The 14,891-nt window shown below is 40.2% G+C and overlaps 2 protein-coding genes and 1 long non-coding RNA gene across 4 annotated transcripts; all 3 read left to right on the forward strand.

Annotated features, from left to right (window-relative positions):
- The first annotated feature begins 25 nt into the window (after positions 1–25).
- Positions 26–1,106, forward strand: LOC129362043 (uncharacterized). The gene is made up of 3 exons (XR_008606187.1): positions 26–124; positions 479–568; positions 835–1,106. It is a non-coding gene; the product is annotated as an uncharacterized LOC129362043 (long non-coding RNA).
- A 748-nt stretch (positions 1,107–1,854) lies between these two features.
- Positions 1,855–12,386, forward strand: LOC129362041 (neuropilin and tolloid-like protein 1). Of its 2 annotated transcripts, XM_055033361.1 has the most exons (10): positions 1,855–2,301; positions 2,438–2,503; positions 3,174–3,308; positions 3,370–3,618; positions 7,507–7,548; positions 8,390–8,517; positions 8,784–9,012; positions 10,459–10,572; positions 10,663–10,807; positions 11,158–12,386. In XM_055033361.1, exons 1-10 carry the CDS (start codon positions 2,274–2,276, stop codon positions 11,684–11,686), a joined length of 1,665 nt encoding a protein of 554 aa, XP_054889336.1. In that variant the 5' UTR covers positions 1,855–2,273; the 3' UTR covers positions 11,687–12,386. The 2 variants fall into 2 exon arrangements, with proteins under 2 accessions (XP_054889336.1, XP_054889337.1); XM_055033362.1 differs by lacking the exon at positions 7,507–7,548.
- Positions 12,387–12,957: 571 nt separating this feature from the next.
- Positions 12,958–14,889, forward strand: atpsckmt (fATP synthase c subunit lysine N-methyltransferase). Its single transcript, XM_055032811.1, has 4 exons — positions 12,958–13,441; positions 13,994–14,131; positions 14,244–14,294; positions 14,389–14,889. Exons 1-4 carry the CDS (start codon positions 13,178–13,180, stop codon positions 14,599–14,601), a joined length of 666 nt encoding a protein of 221 aa, XP_054888786.1. The 5' UTR covers positions 12,958–13,177; the 3' UTR covers positions 14,602–14,889.
- The last annotated feature ends 2 nt before the right edge of the window (positions 14,890–14,891 follow it).

Here is a 14,891-nt window from a genome sequence, read left to right on the forward strand (position 1 = left end):
GACACAAACACCTACGCGCGCGCAAACACAAGCACGCACGCACGGGGCGATGGTGGGCAGTCTGAGGGTCCCGGTTTATCTATTTAAGGAAGAACAGGTTCCCACTAGAAGTGACGTGGTGAGGGTAAGTGAATGATGCCTTTTTCATACAGCGAGCTTTGCTGGTTCGAGGCTTTTAGTTTTGACATGTGGACAAAGTCAACACTTGGGCTGGAGAAGGAAAAACAAGAGTTGTAAAAGGGTGCAAGAGGTGATAATAACGCAAGAGTTTGGCAACATCTCATCCAAAAACAATTAGGAAGCCATAGAGTGAATGAGTGAGTGAGTGAGTTAGCTATTTAGCTAACTAGTTGTATTAGTCAATATAACTAAAATTTTAATGATACAAAAACTTTAAAAAAACCAAAACTGTACACTTTTTTAAAATGAACTGCTTTTTTGTTATTCTGAGTGTAAAAGGCTGATGGTTCTCCTGTAGGCTACATCAAAGTCCATTTGACCCTGGGAAGGATTCACCAGAGTGAAAAAAAACAAGCAAAAAGGATGGAAGAAAAGAGAGAATGTCCAGGTTCCTCTGCATCCTTTGTGCCACACACCACAACAAATAAATAAATAAGTATATATATACAAAGAGAGAGGGGGAACGGGGGGTGCAATTGTGCATATATATGTATTTATACTCATATTGGTGAAGACAGACAGATACTATTAGCATCTTTTTTCTGGACTCTGCTGCCCCCTTCTGGCTACAGAGGAACTCTTCAAAAACCACACAGAATGGTACATTATTTACATTACTTTAATGTAAATAATGGATTTTTTTCATCTGAACAGGATCTTCGGGGTTCGCTGGCACCAGGATGGGTGAGGTATAGCGGTTTTCCAAACTTGAGGAAAGCTTCATAAGACCAATCAGTCTTCAAAGACTGCAGTCGAAAACAAGATTTAAATTGGAGTGACAGAATTGCAGAGTGCTGAAATAAAGCAAAGTAATCAGGTGGAAATCCTTTCCATTACTTTTTTATGTTCATCCAAAGAGTTATTTTTTTGAGTGCACATGTCAAATATGAACCATTTTCTGATTCTACTTGGGCTGCTCAGACAGACTGTCACAAGACTCAAAATAAAGTGTTTTAGGTTCATATTCCTTACTTGTCAAGCATCTGACTGACCATTAAAATGACAAAAGCAAACCTCAAAACGGTTTGCTTTTGTCTCAAGATGGCTTGTTAAGGCTTTCTGACCAAGCAGCGCAATCCCGCATGCTTCCTGTTTGTATTTCAGTGGAAACCAGCGCCCCCATGTGGCGCTGGCTGAAATTGCTAAACTTCAATTCAGTGCCAAGTCAGGCTTGGTGCCAAGTCAGTGTTTTTAAGGGGCTGCAGTAACAATTAGAAATCTATATCTTATTAGGTTAAAGCTCAAACTCATAATTATTTTTTGAAAGAACAATGTATGATTTGCGAACTGTTTATTTGTATAAATGCAAGAAAATCACATTTTGTGTGCTTTTAGGCATTGGGGGTCACATTACAATGAGACAACAGTGAACACGCACAACATGGAACCGTCAAATCTGCTCTCAATTATTCTAAAAGTATCCAAAAGCACATATTATATTTGTAAAATTTCCATGAAAAAATGTTTTGTTTTTTTTCTCACAAAATATTCAGTCCTCTACAGCTACCCTTCAACCGTCCATCATCCCAACCATTGAACCAACGACCAGAACGTTTAAATAATAATAATAAATAATTAAATGTTGTATTTGTCTTATTTAGTATGAATACAATTTTCTGGCAATGCTTCTTTTTAATTCGGTATGAAAATATAAATGTGGGTCCTAATGTCCGATTTGATTGCTATGTCAAAAGAATGTAAGAAGCGAACATTCTTACGTGATATGAAAAAATAAAGAACTGCAAAATTCATAAAATGAAGAAATTTGCAAGATGCTACATAAATCACTTTTTTTAAGCACAGTAAAACGGCGTGTAGAGGTGATGGCACATGAAAGGAGGGTTAAAAAGTGAAGGTTTGTGTCAGAGAAGTTAATCCTTAAAGCCGCCGGGAGAAAAAGGGAGGGTTAGGGCGGGCGAGCCGATGGACAAGTGTCCGCCGTTTGCTGCTTTGGCGCATATTATGCGTGGCGAGCTGAAAGGCGCAACGGTATGTCGCATCGCGCAGAGACCGATGAGAGGCGACGTGCCCGCAGCGCGCAGCAGCTTCATGGAGCGGTGTGAGACAGATGTGCGCATCTTCGGGGATCCGTCATGGCGCACAAACTTCTGCTGCCCATCGGTGAGTTCACTCTGTGACCTCTGACAGAAAAGAGAAATGAAAAAAATCACATGCAAACCATCTGCGAAGACTCATCAGCTGCTGCTCACATCCTGTTTCTTATTTCTCCTTCTGTCTCTCTCTTCTGGCTCCCCAGCTATGGCAGCGAGCCTCATTCCACCTGAGCTGTGTGGCTCTACAGCAAACACGAAAAAAGCTCAAGGTATAACTTAGTGCAAGTGTCCAAATTATTGCAGATGGATGTACTACGTTTGATGCCTTTGGCCTCATTCGAAGAAAAGAATTCCCGATTAGTGCTTATGTTAGAAACACTTCCTTGAAAAAGAATGTTTCTCTACTTTTTAAATTCAGATAATTCAATGAAATACCCCCAATGTTGGCTCGTGTTGTAAGTCAGGGGGCATAGAGGGGTTTCAAAGGTTTTAATCCTGTCCAGCTCAAAGTGAAAAATATTTCATACTAAAGGATAATTAAATGTCGTATCATCCAAATATGTTGAAAGAGTCATTATGAATTGTGATGATGACAGCAGTCAGTCTTGCAACGGCTCTGAAGAGCTCTCTGACTGAAGTTAAGTTTTATCACCTTGTAGGAATAATCACTTTGGTTGTCTTTCACATTTTTTTTTTTTACCAAGAATAAGTTTAAATAGGCTACTTTTAAAAAAATATGTACTCGAGAAGAAAATCCACGAGAATCTCACGTAGCCACTCCTGCTTTTTTTGTGGCAGTCTTTTTTGTTGTAAAATAGAATTTTTAAACGACTCAAAACTAAAATCGGGGTAAACCTGAGGCAAACATATGTGGAATAAAACAACAAAAACCCAATTTGATAAAAAACAAAAACAACCTAATTTATTTATTTTTGTCAGTGAAAAACAACTCAGGTGTGACCCCTGCTGGACAGTGTGGAACATGGGTAAAGGAGCCCAGTGGAGGGTGCTTCACCTCTCCAAACTACCCTGAGAAATACCCACCTGAGAGGGAATGCGTCTACATCATAGAAGGTGAGACAAAACGACTGTCCCATCCCGCTGCCGATCTTCTTAAACGGTCCCTCTGCTGCAGCCTCGCCTCGTCAGTGCATCGACCTGTTCTTCGACGAGAAATACTCCATCGAGCCGTCCTGGGAGTGCCGGTTTGACCACATCGAAATCCGCGACGGGCCCTTTGGATTCTCTCCGATCATTGGCCGCTACTGCGGGCAGGAGAGTCCTGCCTATGTCCGCTCCAGCGGGCGGTACCTCTACATCAAGTTCGTGGCCGACGGCGAACTGGAGGCCATCGGGTTTTCAGCCCGGTACAACTTCACGCAAGGTGAGCAAGAGCTGGAGATATTTTGAGGTTGCACTCTCGCAGTGTGAGCTTGTTATGTCGTAGTGTTGAGCTGTGACAAAGCCTATATTAAGGATCGGCTAGTGTAGGTTTGGGCACAATCAAACCCATTGTTAGAGAGCAGATTGACCTTAAAGCCCCAATATTAATCATATTCTATTATGTTTTGTTGCATAGACCAACTCTCGAAGCAATACACCGACGTGAAATGGGAGGAATTGATTGTGTTGTGCATTTGTATTCAGATTCCTGAGTGTTACAATGTAGAACCACTTACACTGAAAATGTTACTTTAAGTCTTTTGAGTTATGTTTGCCATATTTGCAGTGGATCCTCTCCAGTCAGAATAGTGAGAGAGCATTAAAGCTTTTCAATGTGCAGGTACGAACAGACAATTTAGGGTGTTTTCACACCTTATAGTTTGGTAGACTCAGTTTGATTAGGAACCAAATTTGTGACATTTTACTGAATTTTCAGCTGGTGTGATTCAAGTGTTTAAACAAACAAACAAACCAAAACCTTTGGAAAAAAAAAACTGCTTACCTCCTCGCCTGTGGTGGCGCTCTACCAAGAACTTCTGGAAAAAACAATAAACCTCTGAAGGAGACACAACTTAAGAAAATGAAAATATATATTACATATACATATACATGGAGAGAGAGCAGCATCAGATTTAAACGGTTGTAGAATTTCTCTCATGTCTTTGCCAAAAGACTCTGAGCCATTTTTACCTGCTAGCGAGGACAACCACGCCAGGGCATAAAAATAATATATCTTAACTTACACATGAATGGTTGTCTTTCTAAATAATTAGCCAATAAAATATCTAAAAATACAATTTAAACGATGTGATCGTTATCCGTTAGAAAGTGGGCGCTGCAAGTTCTGGCAGCCCTTTTGTTTTTAGCTGTAAATTGTTGATCCACTTTTCTCCTCTTTTTTTTTTCAGTAAGTTTTTAAAATTTAACTCCCGTGTGACCAACTACCTTTGAAACTCGAAAATAACGTTTATCTTTCTCTGTATTAGGACGGTTGGAACAACTGTACCGGACACAGACTTTAGATATTTTGATGCAGGATAAACAGAAATAAATGGGGTGCATTTACTTCCCGCCCTCCATCTGCATTGGGTGACTTCGGTGCTACGTCATCTGAAACCCAGCAATTGGAGTGGGCTCTGTTCTGCATGTAGCATTCGAACTGCGCCGGAACTGCTCCGATCCCAAACGAACCGGACTTTGTAGGCAGATGAACTGGAGTCCCATTAAAGCCTCCTTCGAATTTCTGTGCACCCCTCTGCCATTTTCCTCTCCTCAACTAGAACATGCACAGTTACTTAAAAATACACACCTTTAGAACATTGTTTTGAGTCTTTGAAGTTCTTTTAGCTGTGGAAATCGTAATCGACAAGAATAAAAACGGTCCTGCCCCGTAGGATGTTGTGCTCTTCGTTTTGTTGTGCAGGCACAGCAGCTGCAGCTGTCAGGAGCAGGGCAGCACAGGCACATAGGCTCTTGTTCTGTCCGTCTGCCACGTACACACACACACACACGCACGCACGCACACACACGCACACACAAGTTAATGAAAGCTTGTCTTCAGGGAATGCGGCTTGTCAGCGCTGAGCCGCGGTAGCAGCTTAAGGGTGCCAGAGGCAGAGGCTTTATTAACCAGAGTTTATGGGCCACCTACACCGACAAGGGGCAGAGATTAATCTGCATCCCTCTGTCCATCCACCAGACTATCTTTTTTTTTTAGGCCGTTTTTAAGCATTAAAATGTCTCTGCTACTGTTTTTGTGCCTTCAAGAAATTACTACAGCTAGAGCTTCCTCAGTCAGTCCTGAAGAATTTGGTTATGAAGAAGAGTTGAATATATTTTTTTTTGTAAGATTGCTATCATTTTGGTGACTCTTACATATTTTGAAAATTAAGAAATACATTTTAGGAAACCCCTGACATGATTTGTTCCTTTGAGAGGACATTTTGGTTTTGCGAGGTGGGGGTTTGGGAGAAAGAAAAACTGGTATTTGTGCATCTACATCACATGTAATTAATTGTTCAAATCAAAAGTTAATCTCATCCCTAATTCCGGCCGTCTCAGGAGGCAGGAGAGAATTTGGCAAGCTGCTTCATAACAGCTTGTCAACCAAAATGAAAAAAGTGTTTAAGTTGTTTAGGGTTAGTAATTAATATTCTTTAAGATATTTTTGTGAGGAGTGCAAGCAGTCTAAAATGTCTGAATAATGTGTCATGGTCATGATGAAGTTGCGCAGTTTTTTAATGTGATGTGTTTTTATGTGTCATATGAGACACTTTGAAATAAAGGGTATCTCAATATTCTATCCTTACTGCATTACTAAATCAATGTGTGTGTTTTAGCATTTCTGGCCTTCTAAGTTCCATCTTTCCAACTACAACGTTGAGCAGACCCACTTATTGGGCCCAAAGCCCGGAGCTGATCAAACTTGAACTAGGAAGCTTTCAAAAAACAATTTAAATCAGGGAGATTTTCCCCGATGTCCATATAAAAAATAATTTCATCAATCCAGCCATCCATGTGTTTCACTGTATATGGAGCAGTGACGCGGTGGATTCTTTATAAACGAATCATCATTATCAGGGTTGAGCATTGACCCTCTTTCTGAGTTTGTTCACTCTTTCGCTGGTCTACAGTCAGGGTTTGTGCAGATTTTTTTTTTCTAAGTTGTTAAACATCTTTTCTGCCTTTTTAACCCTCCATCCAGGTCTTTGGAAATATGTCAAAAATTATGTCTTTTTAAATATTATTTCCTCGTTTTAACATTTTGTCGTCTTTCTTTTTAAAAACAAACATCCAATCTTACATTCTCCATCTTTATTTTTATTTTTGTAAACCAACTTGCTCTTGTGTTCCACATAGTGCGGATTCTGCTAAACATCATGCATCTTGTTTTTACTTACAGTTTTGCTCTTCTTTTTGGCATAAAGCTTCTTGAGGATGAATTCTTGCATCTCACACAGATGCCCGCATGCGTGTGCACGCGCACACAGACATAGACTCGCAGGAATAAAAGTGAATAATCTGGCCTGGCCTGAAGCAGAAAGGTTAAGAAACAGAGGATTAATGAGAGTCTTGGTTGTTTTAAACCTCTCAGTCCATCACTTTACCTTCTTGCTTTATAAACTGTTGATAGATAGATGTGAAAAATCATTCTCCTTTTTCTGAACAGTTCTGTTACAGCACACGGTCTCTTACATCAACATAAGAGATGTTATTTTCTTTCTTTCTTTTTTCAAATAAAGCATTTCACAAGAGAACCCACAAGTACCACTGGAGCCTAATCTGTCCTTGACTAAACTGGTCTGTTGAAATTTTTAGTGCAAATAGGGTTCAGGACAGAAAGTGTTCTCTTTGTGTGATTTTCTTTTCTTCTTCTTTTTCGGAAGAGCATCACTGTCTTTGAGTGTTTAAATGAGGCCAGCAGAACTGTGCCACAGCGTCAGTATTAAAGCTCCAGCCAGCTGTGTGTTTCATATGCCTTTCAATATGCCTGGAGTATTACTGTTCCAACTTTTTTTTTTTCCTTTTTGCTTTTTAATCTTTAGTCAGCGGTTCTGTTTCAATCTCATCTTACTGCTTTACACAGCACAAAACAACAGATGAAATACACTTCTTAAGTTGGCGGCACAGTAAAATCTGTTATTGTAGTTACAATGTGCAGAGCAGTGTATAACTTGGAAGAGAAATTAAATATGTAGACTATGGACAGCTAGATGAACTGAATTGAAAAGGTCAAGTGACGGTTACAATTTTTTAAGAATAAAAATATGAAAACAGCGGTTCAAGGTTTTGAAGGATATCTGGATTCTTCATGTGTGTACAATTTCAGATCCCGAGTTTGAAGAAATTGGTGAGTTGCCGGCTCTACCAGGTGAGTATTCATTTTACTGGCCATATTTTACCATCCAGGCGAATACAAACAAAATCCAACTTTCTGACTCTGGAGTATTTTTATTACTCATCTTCATAGGAGATAAAAATCTGGGTTGATTCGATTTTTTTTTTCTACTGCTATTTGCTATTCAGCCTCTTGTCTTACTTTTCAAGTGCCTTGTCAGATGAGCAGTGACATGTAACTTTGAGAACAAAGCCACCTTTTGACATGCAGCATCATTGTCTTCTAAATTTTGACTACATTTGTGTTATTTGAACATGGCATCAATCAGTTTGTATGGTTTAAGGGATTAGTGGGAGTTGGGATAAAGTGCTCATGTTGAGAAATTTCATGCATTTTTTTTTTTAGCTTGAAGAGAAAATCTGTTGCAAGCTTTCTGATTAAACTGGATTAAAACTAGATAAAGATAATATAAACATATTCTGAAACTTGTTAATGTGCTCTTTGTTCGGTCACTCTTCTTTGGGATTGGAGAATTTTTCTTTTCTTTCTTTCTTTCTTACTTTGTTTTTGCCAAATGGGTCAACACAGTTTTGTGTCCAGGTTTAAAAGCTTCAGATAAATTTGCCATTTAGTGTTTGTGCAGCTGCGGTTTTCTGCTTACCTATGTTTTTTTCAAATTTCAATCTGGTTAGGAGCAGACTATCTACATGCCCCAACATAAAAACACTACAATGGATCTATAGTAGCTCTATGTTGGTTTATGAAGGCTTAAATTCCGACATACTGAGAGTTTTCAGAACAGTAAATAAAGATGTTATTGCTAGATGGACAAAAGAAATAGTACAATTTTCTTCTTTTTTTTTTTTTGACACAGCTTGTGATTTTGAGTTGAGCGGTCCAGAGGGCTTTGTGGAATCCACACAGATAGCCAAAGAGGGAAAGGCGCAGCTGACTGAAGCAGTGGACTGCAGGTGGTACATCAGAGCTCCACCAAGAGCAAAGGTGAATGCTGGGCCACCAAAAAGTATAGTTTTTGCATTCAAAAATAAAACATAAGAAAAAGAATATCGGCAAATTGACAGTTATAGATATGTTGGTCTACCATCCACCACACGTGCAATTAGGAGGCGTGCGTGGCCTACCCCCCCATTTGGATTTCTATTCTCGGATCTCAATCTGTGTGTCGGGCTTTTGTTGTGCGTGTGTGTGCTTTGGAGAGTTTCTGCTTGTTGGTTTGCCTTTCTTCAATCTTGCCCCCCCTCCGGCAGATCTACATGCGGTTTTTAGAGTACGAAATGCACAACTCAAACGAGTGCAAGCGCAACTTCGTCGCCATCTACGACGGGAGCAGCGGAGTGGAACACCTGAAGAACAAGTTTTGCTCCACAGTGGCTAACGACGTCATGCTGGTGACCTCTGTGGGAGTGGTGAGGCTCTGGGCGGACGAAGGCAGCAGGAAGAGCAGATTCAAGATCCTCTTTACCACTTTCCATGAACGTGAGTGAAAGTCAATACATGCACAGGGAAAAAATGCATGTGCCTGTGGTTCAGCTACAGTTTGCGTTCAATTTGCTTCTTTGATGAATAAAAAAAATAACAGGCATGTGTCCTTTGACACGATGTGTGTTTGTTGAAGTCAATGAATTGTTCCCACTTGTCAGGATGGGACTCTTTTTGAACCAAAAAACCAAAAATATTTTCTAACATTTTTATGGACTTTTCTTGCTTTAAGAATGATCATGTCTTTCTTCAAGAAGAAACTACAGTAGTTGATCAATGTGGGCAATATTATTCCAATTTACTCTATCAGTTGTTTTTTGTGGTCTTATGCTGGTATGCTGAAAGTCCTTCCCAACCAATCACAGGGGTCATACGAGGGTTTCTTTCTTGTTCACTTTTTGACTGCAAAACATTTGAAGGTGTCTTAACTTGAAAATAAATGTCTACCTGCTGCCTTGAAACAGGTGGACAAGAAAACTGGTTTCTTCAACTCAGACATTAAAGTTCATGAAATTGATTTTACAAGTTGTCTCTTGTTAATGAACTTTTTTAAGTTCAAAAATCTTGAATTGCGAGTTTTAACTATGTCATTTCTTTACCATATGCAAGAAAAAAAACGTCCTCATCTAGATAAAGACCAAATATTTCTGTATTATCTTCACTCACAATATCAAGTTAAAATGACTTGTTTTACTTTGGAATATTTTTAATTCTTGTTTTACATTGTATGAACAGAGTTTCTTATCTCATAATAAATTTCACTGAACATCACAAAGAGTTCTGCTCAAAAATACTTACTGCGAACAGGACATTGTCCTCAAATTTTGCAAACTGACAGCTGAATGAAAAGGTGCGCTCTAAGACAGTTTAACACATTTTTATTTCACTCCCGGTGCAACACAGGATACAAAAATATGGCACTATGCACACTGGGAAATAGTTCCCACTCCTGTCTTTTTCTTTCAGTTTTTTAAGTGCTAACCTAAGAACCCTTGTTTATTCAATTCTTGGAGATTTGACAAAATGAACAAGAAGTTGTAAGTTTATCTTTCGCAAACCCACACATTTAGGTTGAAAATCTAAAACTCCCAAGTTTTATTTGACTTAAAGAGCAGAAGATAGTACACGCAAGTGAATGTGGCTCAAATGTTTTGAAGTGCATCTGTTCATCCTTTCATAAGAACCTGCTCTAAACTCAGTAAAAATGAAGTCACACTTCACCGCCTAAGTTTGACACTTCAAATTTGTCATGTAAATAACAAATAATAAGCAATCAGTTCAAAGTTCTCAAAAAACTTTAGCTTTCATATGAACATGCTTGTACTCAGTGATGTTTTTTTTAAAGATCTGTAATGGTGAGAAATAACAGAGTGAATCCCTGAAATAGTCTAAATAGTTTGCCTTAAACTTTGACCTCTGCATGTCCATCGTCTTTTGTCTTAGCTCCATGTGAAGGAGACACCTTCTTCTGCCACAGTAACATGTGCATCAACAACACCCTCGTCTGCAACGGCGTGCAGAACTGTGTTTACCCATGGGATGAGAATCGCTGCAAGGGTGAGCTGACGGTTTGCACTTGCAACATCGTTCTTTCTATTTTTCTTTTTGGTTTCCGTCTGCTGAGCCATGTTTGTTGTCCACTTGAAGAGAAGAGAAAAGCCAGCATCCTGGACACGCTGGATAACACCAACCTCACAATCATCGGAGTCACGTGCGGCCTGGTCGTCATCCTGCTCATCATTTCCGTCATCATTCAAATCAAGCAACCTCGCAAGAAGTACGTCATCCGCAGGTGAGGGATGAAAACTCTGTGCAGTGCGCTTTGCTACCAACGTGTTTACCGACAATAATTTACTGCAGTGTGGAAGTTAGGAGCTAATACTTGCCAGAGGTGGGTGGTGACAAGGGAGATTTACTGAATTACTGTAGATTTAGTGTTTTGGGGGGAAAATAGTACTTTTAGGAGTATTTTTACTGTGCTGTACTTTTTACTATTAGTTGAGGGGGCAATTAAACTTTTTGTCAGGGCGCCCAAGATTTCTGACAGCGCCCCCCTGAATTTGAATATGTAAAAGAAACACCAGGAGCCCACCTTCTTCCAAATCCTAACGTTGTCATGTTATTTTCATTTTGCATCCTAAGAGATGACTTTGACCCAGCCCTGCTCCACCCTGGTTTTGAGCCGCCACACTACGAGCTCTGCACCCTGCGCCGCGACCCTTCTGGCGACCTCACCGACGCCGCCCTGGCAGACGACTTCGACAAGTTCCACAAGCTCAGGCGCTCGGAGAGCAAGTGCATCCGCGACCACCACTGCGGCTCGCACCATGGAAGCATCCACGGCAGCATCCACGGCAGCCGCAGCAACCTCAGCCTGAGGGACGCCACCATCGCGCCCGACGGAGGGGCTGCCGTACCCCCGATGTCACCGAGGTTGGCGAAGCAGATGTCTCCGCACCTGTCTCACCACAACACGCCGGCAGGTCGCAGGAGCATCCTGGTGATGAAGCACAGCTACTCGCAGGACGGGGCGGAGGCGTACAGGGCGGAGGACGAGGAGGACGATTTGATGATGGACGTCGGCCCCACCACCAGCCAGCACCACATGCACCACCACCACATCCACCACAGCACCCCCGGGTTGGACCGTACGTTGTCTAACGACTTCTAATTTATCGCAAGTTAGAAAATTGAGTCATCTGCAATTGGTTTGCATTGAAATCGGTGAGAGATGTTCTCGGGGGGTAAAAGTAGTTTGGGACTTTTTCTTCTCAATGGTGGATGAAAATCCTGGAGTTTTTAAAACTTAGTAGATTCCTTTGAGTGTGTCTTCCTAAAGTCCCTGTTTGACATGCAGCGAACAGAAAGAGCATTTAAAGATAGTTTTAATATATGTTCCCTCAAGCCAAAGAATCAAGTTCGGTGTTAAATACAGGCTGTTTGTGGCACAAATGACATAAAAAGGAAAGAAAGTAAACTGCAACAAAGTTGGGTCAGACGTTCTACTGGATCCCAGTTCCATTTTTTTGTTCCTACATTTCTGCCCTGTTTATCTAAAGGATAGACATATACTGTCCTGTTTATTATTTTATGAGCAAATTAATGAATTAACATTTTTCCGCCACCAAAGCAAAAACAAATGTTTCTTTGAGTACTAGATAATTTATCATCTATGTTTTCACCCAATTGTTAATTGATTTGATTAGAGGTTTTGTTTTGTTCGTTTTTTGACCCTGAAAGGTAGTATGGCATTGTTCTTTAAGTTTCACACCCCTTTTAATTGTGAAAGTATGTTTTATGTCCTTGAATTTCTACCACTTAATCATTCCCACATTTTATTACAACAATAAATGTGTTTCAGTGGGATTTGATGTTATGAATTGAAATTAGTGCTGAATGGAAAATTGTGTAAATATTCATCACTCATAAAATATTTTATCTATCTATCTATCTATCTATCTATCTATCTATCTATCTATCTATCTATCTATCTATCTATCTATCTATCTATCTATCTATCTATCTATCTATCTATCTATCTATCTATCTATCTATATATATATATACATGAAGACATGTATGTCTTCTAATTTAACATGTATGTTATTCTAATTTTCAAATGCAAATTTCATTTCCATTTGAAATGAAATTAATGTGACTAGAAACGTGTGCTTGTGAATAGTCATACACTTATACGTGAGGAAGAGATTATACTTTTTGTGCAAATACTTGAAACACCTGAAGGACTTTGAAGAGTTATGTTTTTCGAGAGGAAAATTTATTTTGAAAAGAGGTTTGTAGAAGGTTTGTAGTGGATCCATGAAATTAACCAAGAAAAAATTATTTGAACAGGGGAGAAATGAAAGGCTTAACAACTGCAAAACACATTCCATACCAGCAGGTGGCAGTCACGCACCACTCAGCTTGCAATCAGAGCCGAAACAAAGAAAAAAAACTAGATTTAATTCAGTTCTTGCCGGTTGTGGAAGGACATTAAAAGTGGCCGATGGTTGATAAACAACTACTTTTGGATTTGACGTAGTGGGACTTTTGAATACCTGCTAGCACTTTAGTAAAAAAAAAAAAAAAAACCCTCTGTTCATGGAGGTTAGCTAACGCTAGCTGACTTTTAGCTTGGGGTGGAGCGGTGGGGGTTAGCATCATGTCACGACATGAGGTCGTTGTGGACACTGGAGCTGTCAGCGAAGGGAGACGGAGAAGTCGACTCGGGCTGGTCGTCACCGGGCTTGTTGGAGGGTCGCTAGTCGCTCTTTACGCGGTGGCCGCTCCGTTTGTTGCGCCTGCCCTCAGAAGAGTCTGCCTCCCGTTTGTTCCGGCCACCACGGCTCAGGTGGAGAACGTTCTCAGGGTGCTGCGGAGCAGAACGGGGACTCTGGTGGACATCGGAAGCGGAGATGGAAGGATAGTAAGTGCAGAATCAATCAATCTATCTAATGTTTTTTAAGTACTTTTTAATTTTTCCCCTGTTGGTTGACTAAATATCCAATTCAAGCTATGTAACTTGGTCTGTCATTTTTTTCTTCTTTTTTTCAGTTCTTGACCCCATTAGTTAGCTTTTGTTCATTTCGTCAAGTCTGTTAACGAATAACAGGTGGAAAGCGATCGCCTGCTTCACTTGTTTCCAGAATCCCAAGCCCCACTACTAAGTTATTTAATTCATGAGTAAAGTATGTGAATCTGCAGAATGTGACCATCTCACATTCTGCACATCTTAAATGAAGTCAGATCCCTCTAATCTCTTCCTGCCAAAAAATGGGTTCTCCCCACTTTTAGGAAACAGACAAAAATACTGAATGGTTGTCCTGAATTATCTTCAGTACTGCTACATCCTTGTCCTGTCAGAAGCCGACAGCAGCTGAAAAGTCCACTTATATCTCACGATGGCTTTATTAAAGCAACAAAAGGAGCGCACTTCTAACTTTGCTGTCTCCTCTCTCTCTCTCTTTTTTTTTTGCAGGTGATAGCAGCAGCAAAATGTGGATTTCAGGCTTCTGGTTTGGAGCTGAACCCTTGGTTGGTTTGGTATTCTCGCTACAAAGCCTGGAGAGAAGGCGTCCACCGCTCCACCTCCTTTCACATCTCAGATTTGTGGAAGGTTGGTGGCTCCTGATCAGTGGAGCGCGTACGAGTGTTCGTTTAGCGCGACATGTAAACGGTAAAACTGTATTTCTACTCTGAAACCCAAATGTTTTTTGTATTTTTGACAGGCAAGCTTTGCTCAGTATTCCAATGTTGTTATTTTTGGAGTTCCTCAAATGGTGAGTTTGTAACTCTGGGATAAAATTTTGCTGGGTGAGGAAAAACTCCCTAATATGTTTTGTGTGTTATTTTTAATTTTTTCCATGACTGCAGATGGATCAGCTTGAGGTCAAGCTGGCGAATGAGCTGTCAAGTTCAGCCAAGGTGGTCGCCTGCCGCTTCCCCTTTCCTACATGGGTCCCTGAAAGCACTGAGGGGGAAGGCATAGACACCGTGTGGGTGTATGACGCCAAAACATTTCACTCAGGTCTGCAAAGAACGACGGGCAAAAAGTTGTTAGGACAAGAATCGCATCCACACACATGAGATCAGTGTTACCTAAAAGCTCCTGGATTTTTTTTTTTTTATTTGCAAAAATATACTTTGAATTAGCTGCTCATGGCATCCCTATCCAAAATTTCTCTATGAAGAAAATTGGATGACTTGAGTAATTTTGTATGTATATATTTTTGAAATAAATTCGCTTGTGTTCAAAACGACTCTAAATCAAACATAGTGATGATAGGTTGAGAAAGCTGTTTCTCACAGCAACAGAGTGCAGCTCTCATTAATGCTTGTATAATTTATTGTTTTTGTGTGTATTTAATAAAAAAAAT

Source organism: Poeciliopsis prolifica, unplaced genomic scaffold, assembly GCF_027474105.1.
Source record: "Poeciliopsis prolifica strain line A6 unplaced genomic scaffold, Auburn_PproV2 SCAFFOLD008, whole genome shotgun sequence".
NCBI lineage: Eukaryota > Metazoa > Chordata > Actinopteri > Cyprinodontiformes > Poeciliidae > Poeciliopsis > Poeciliopsis prolifica.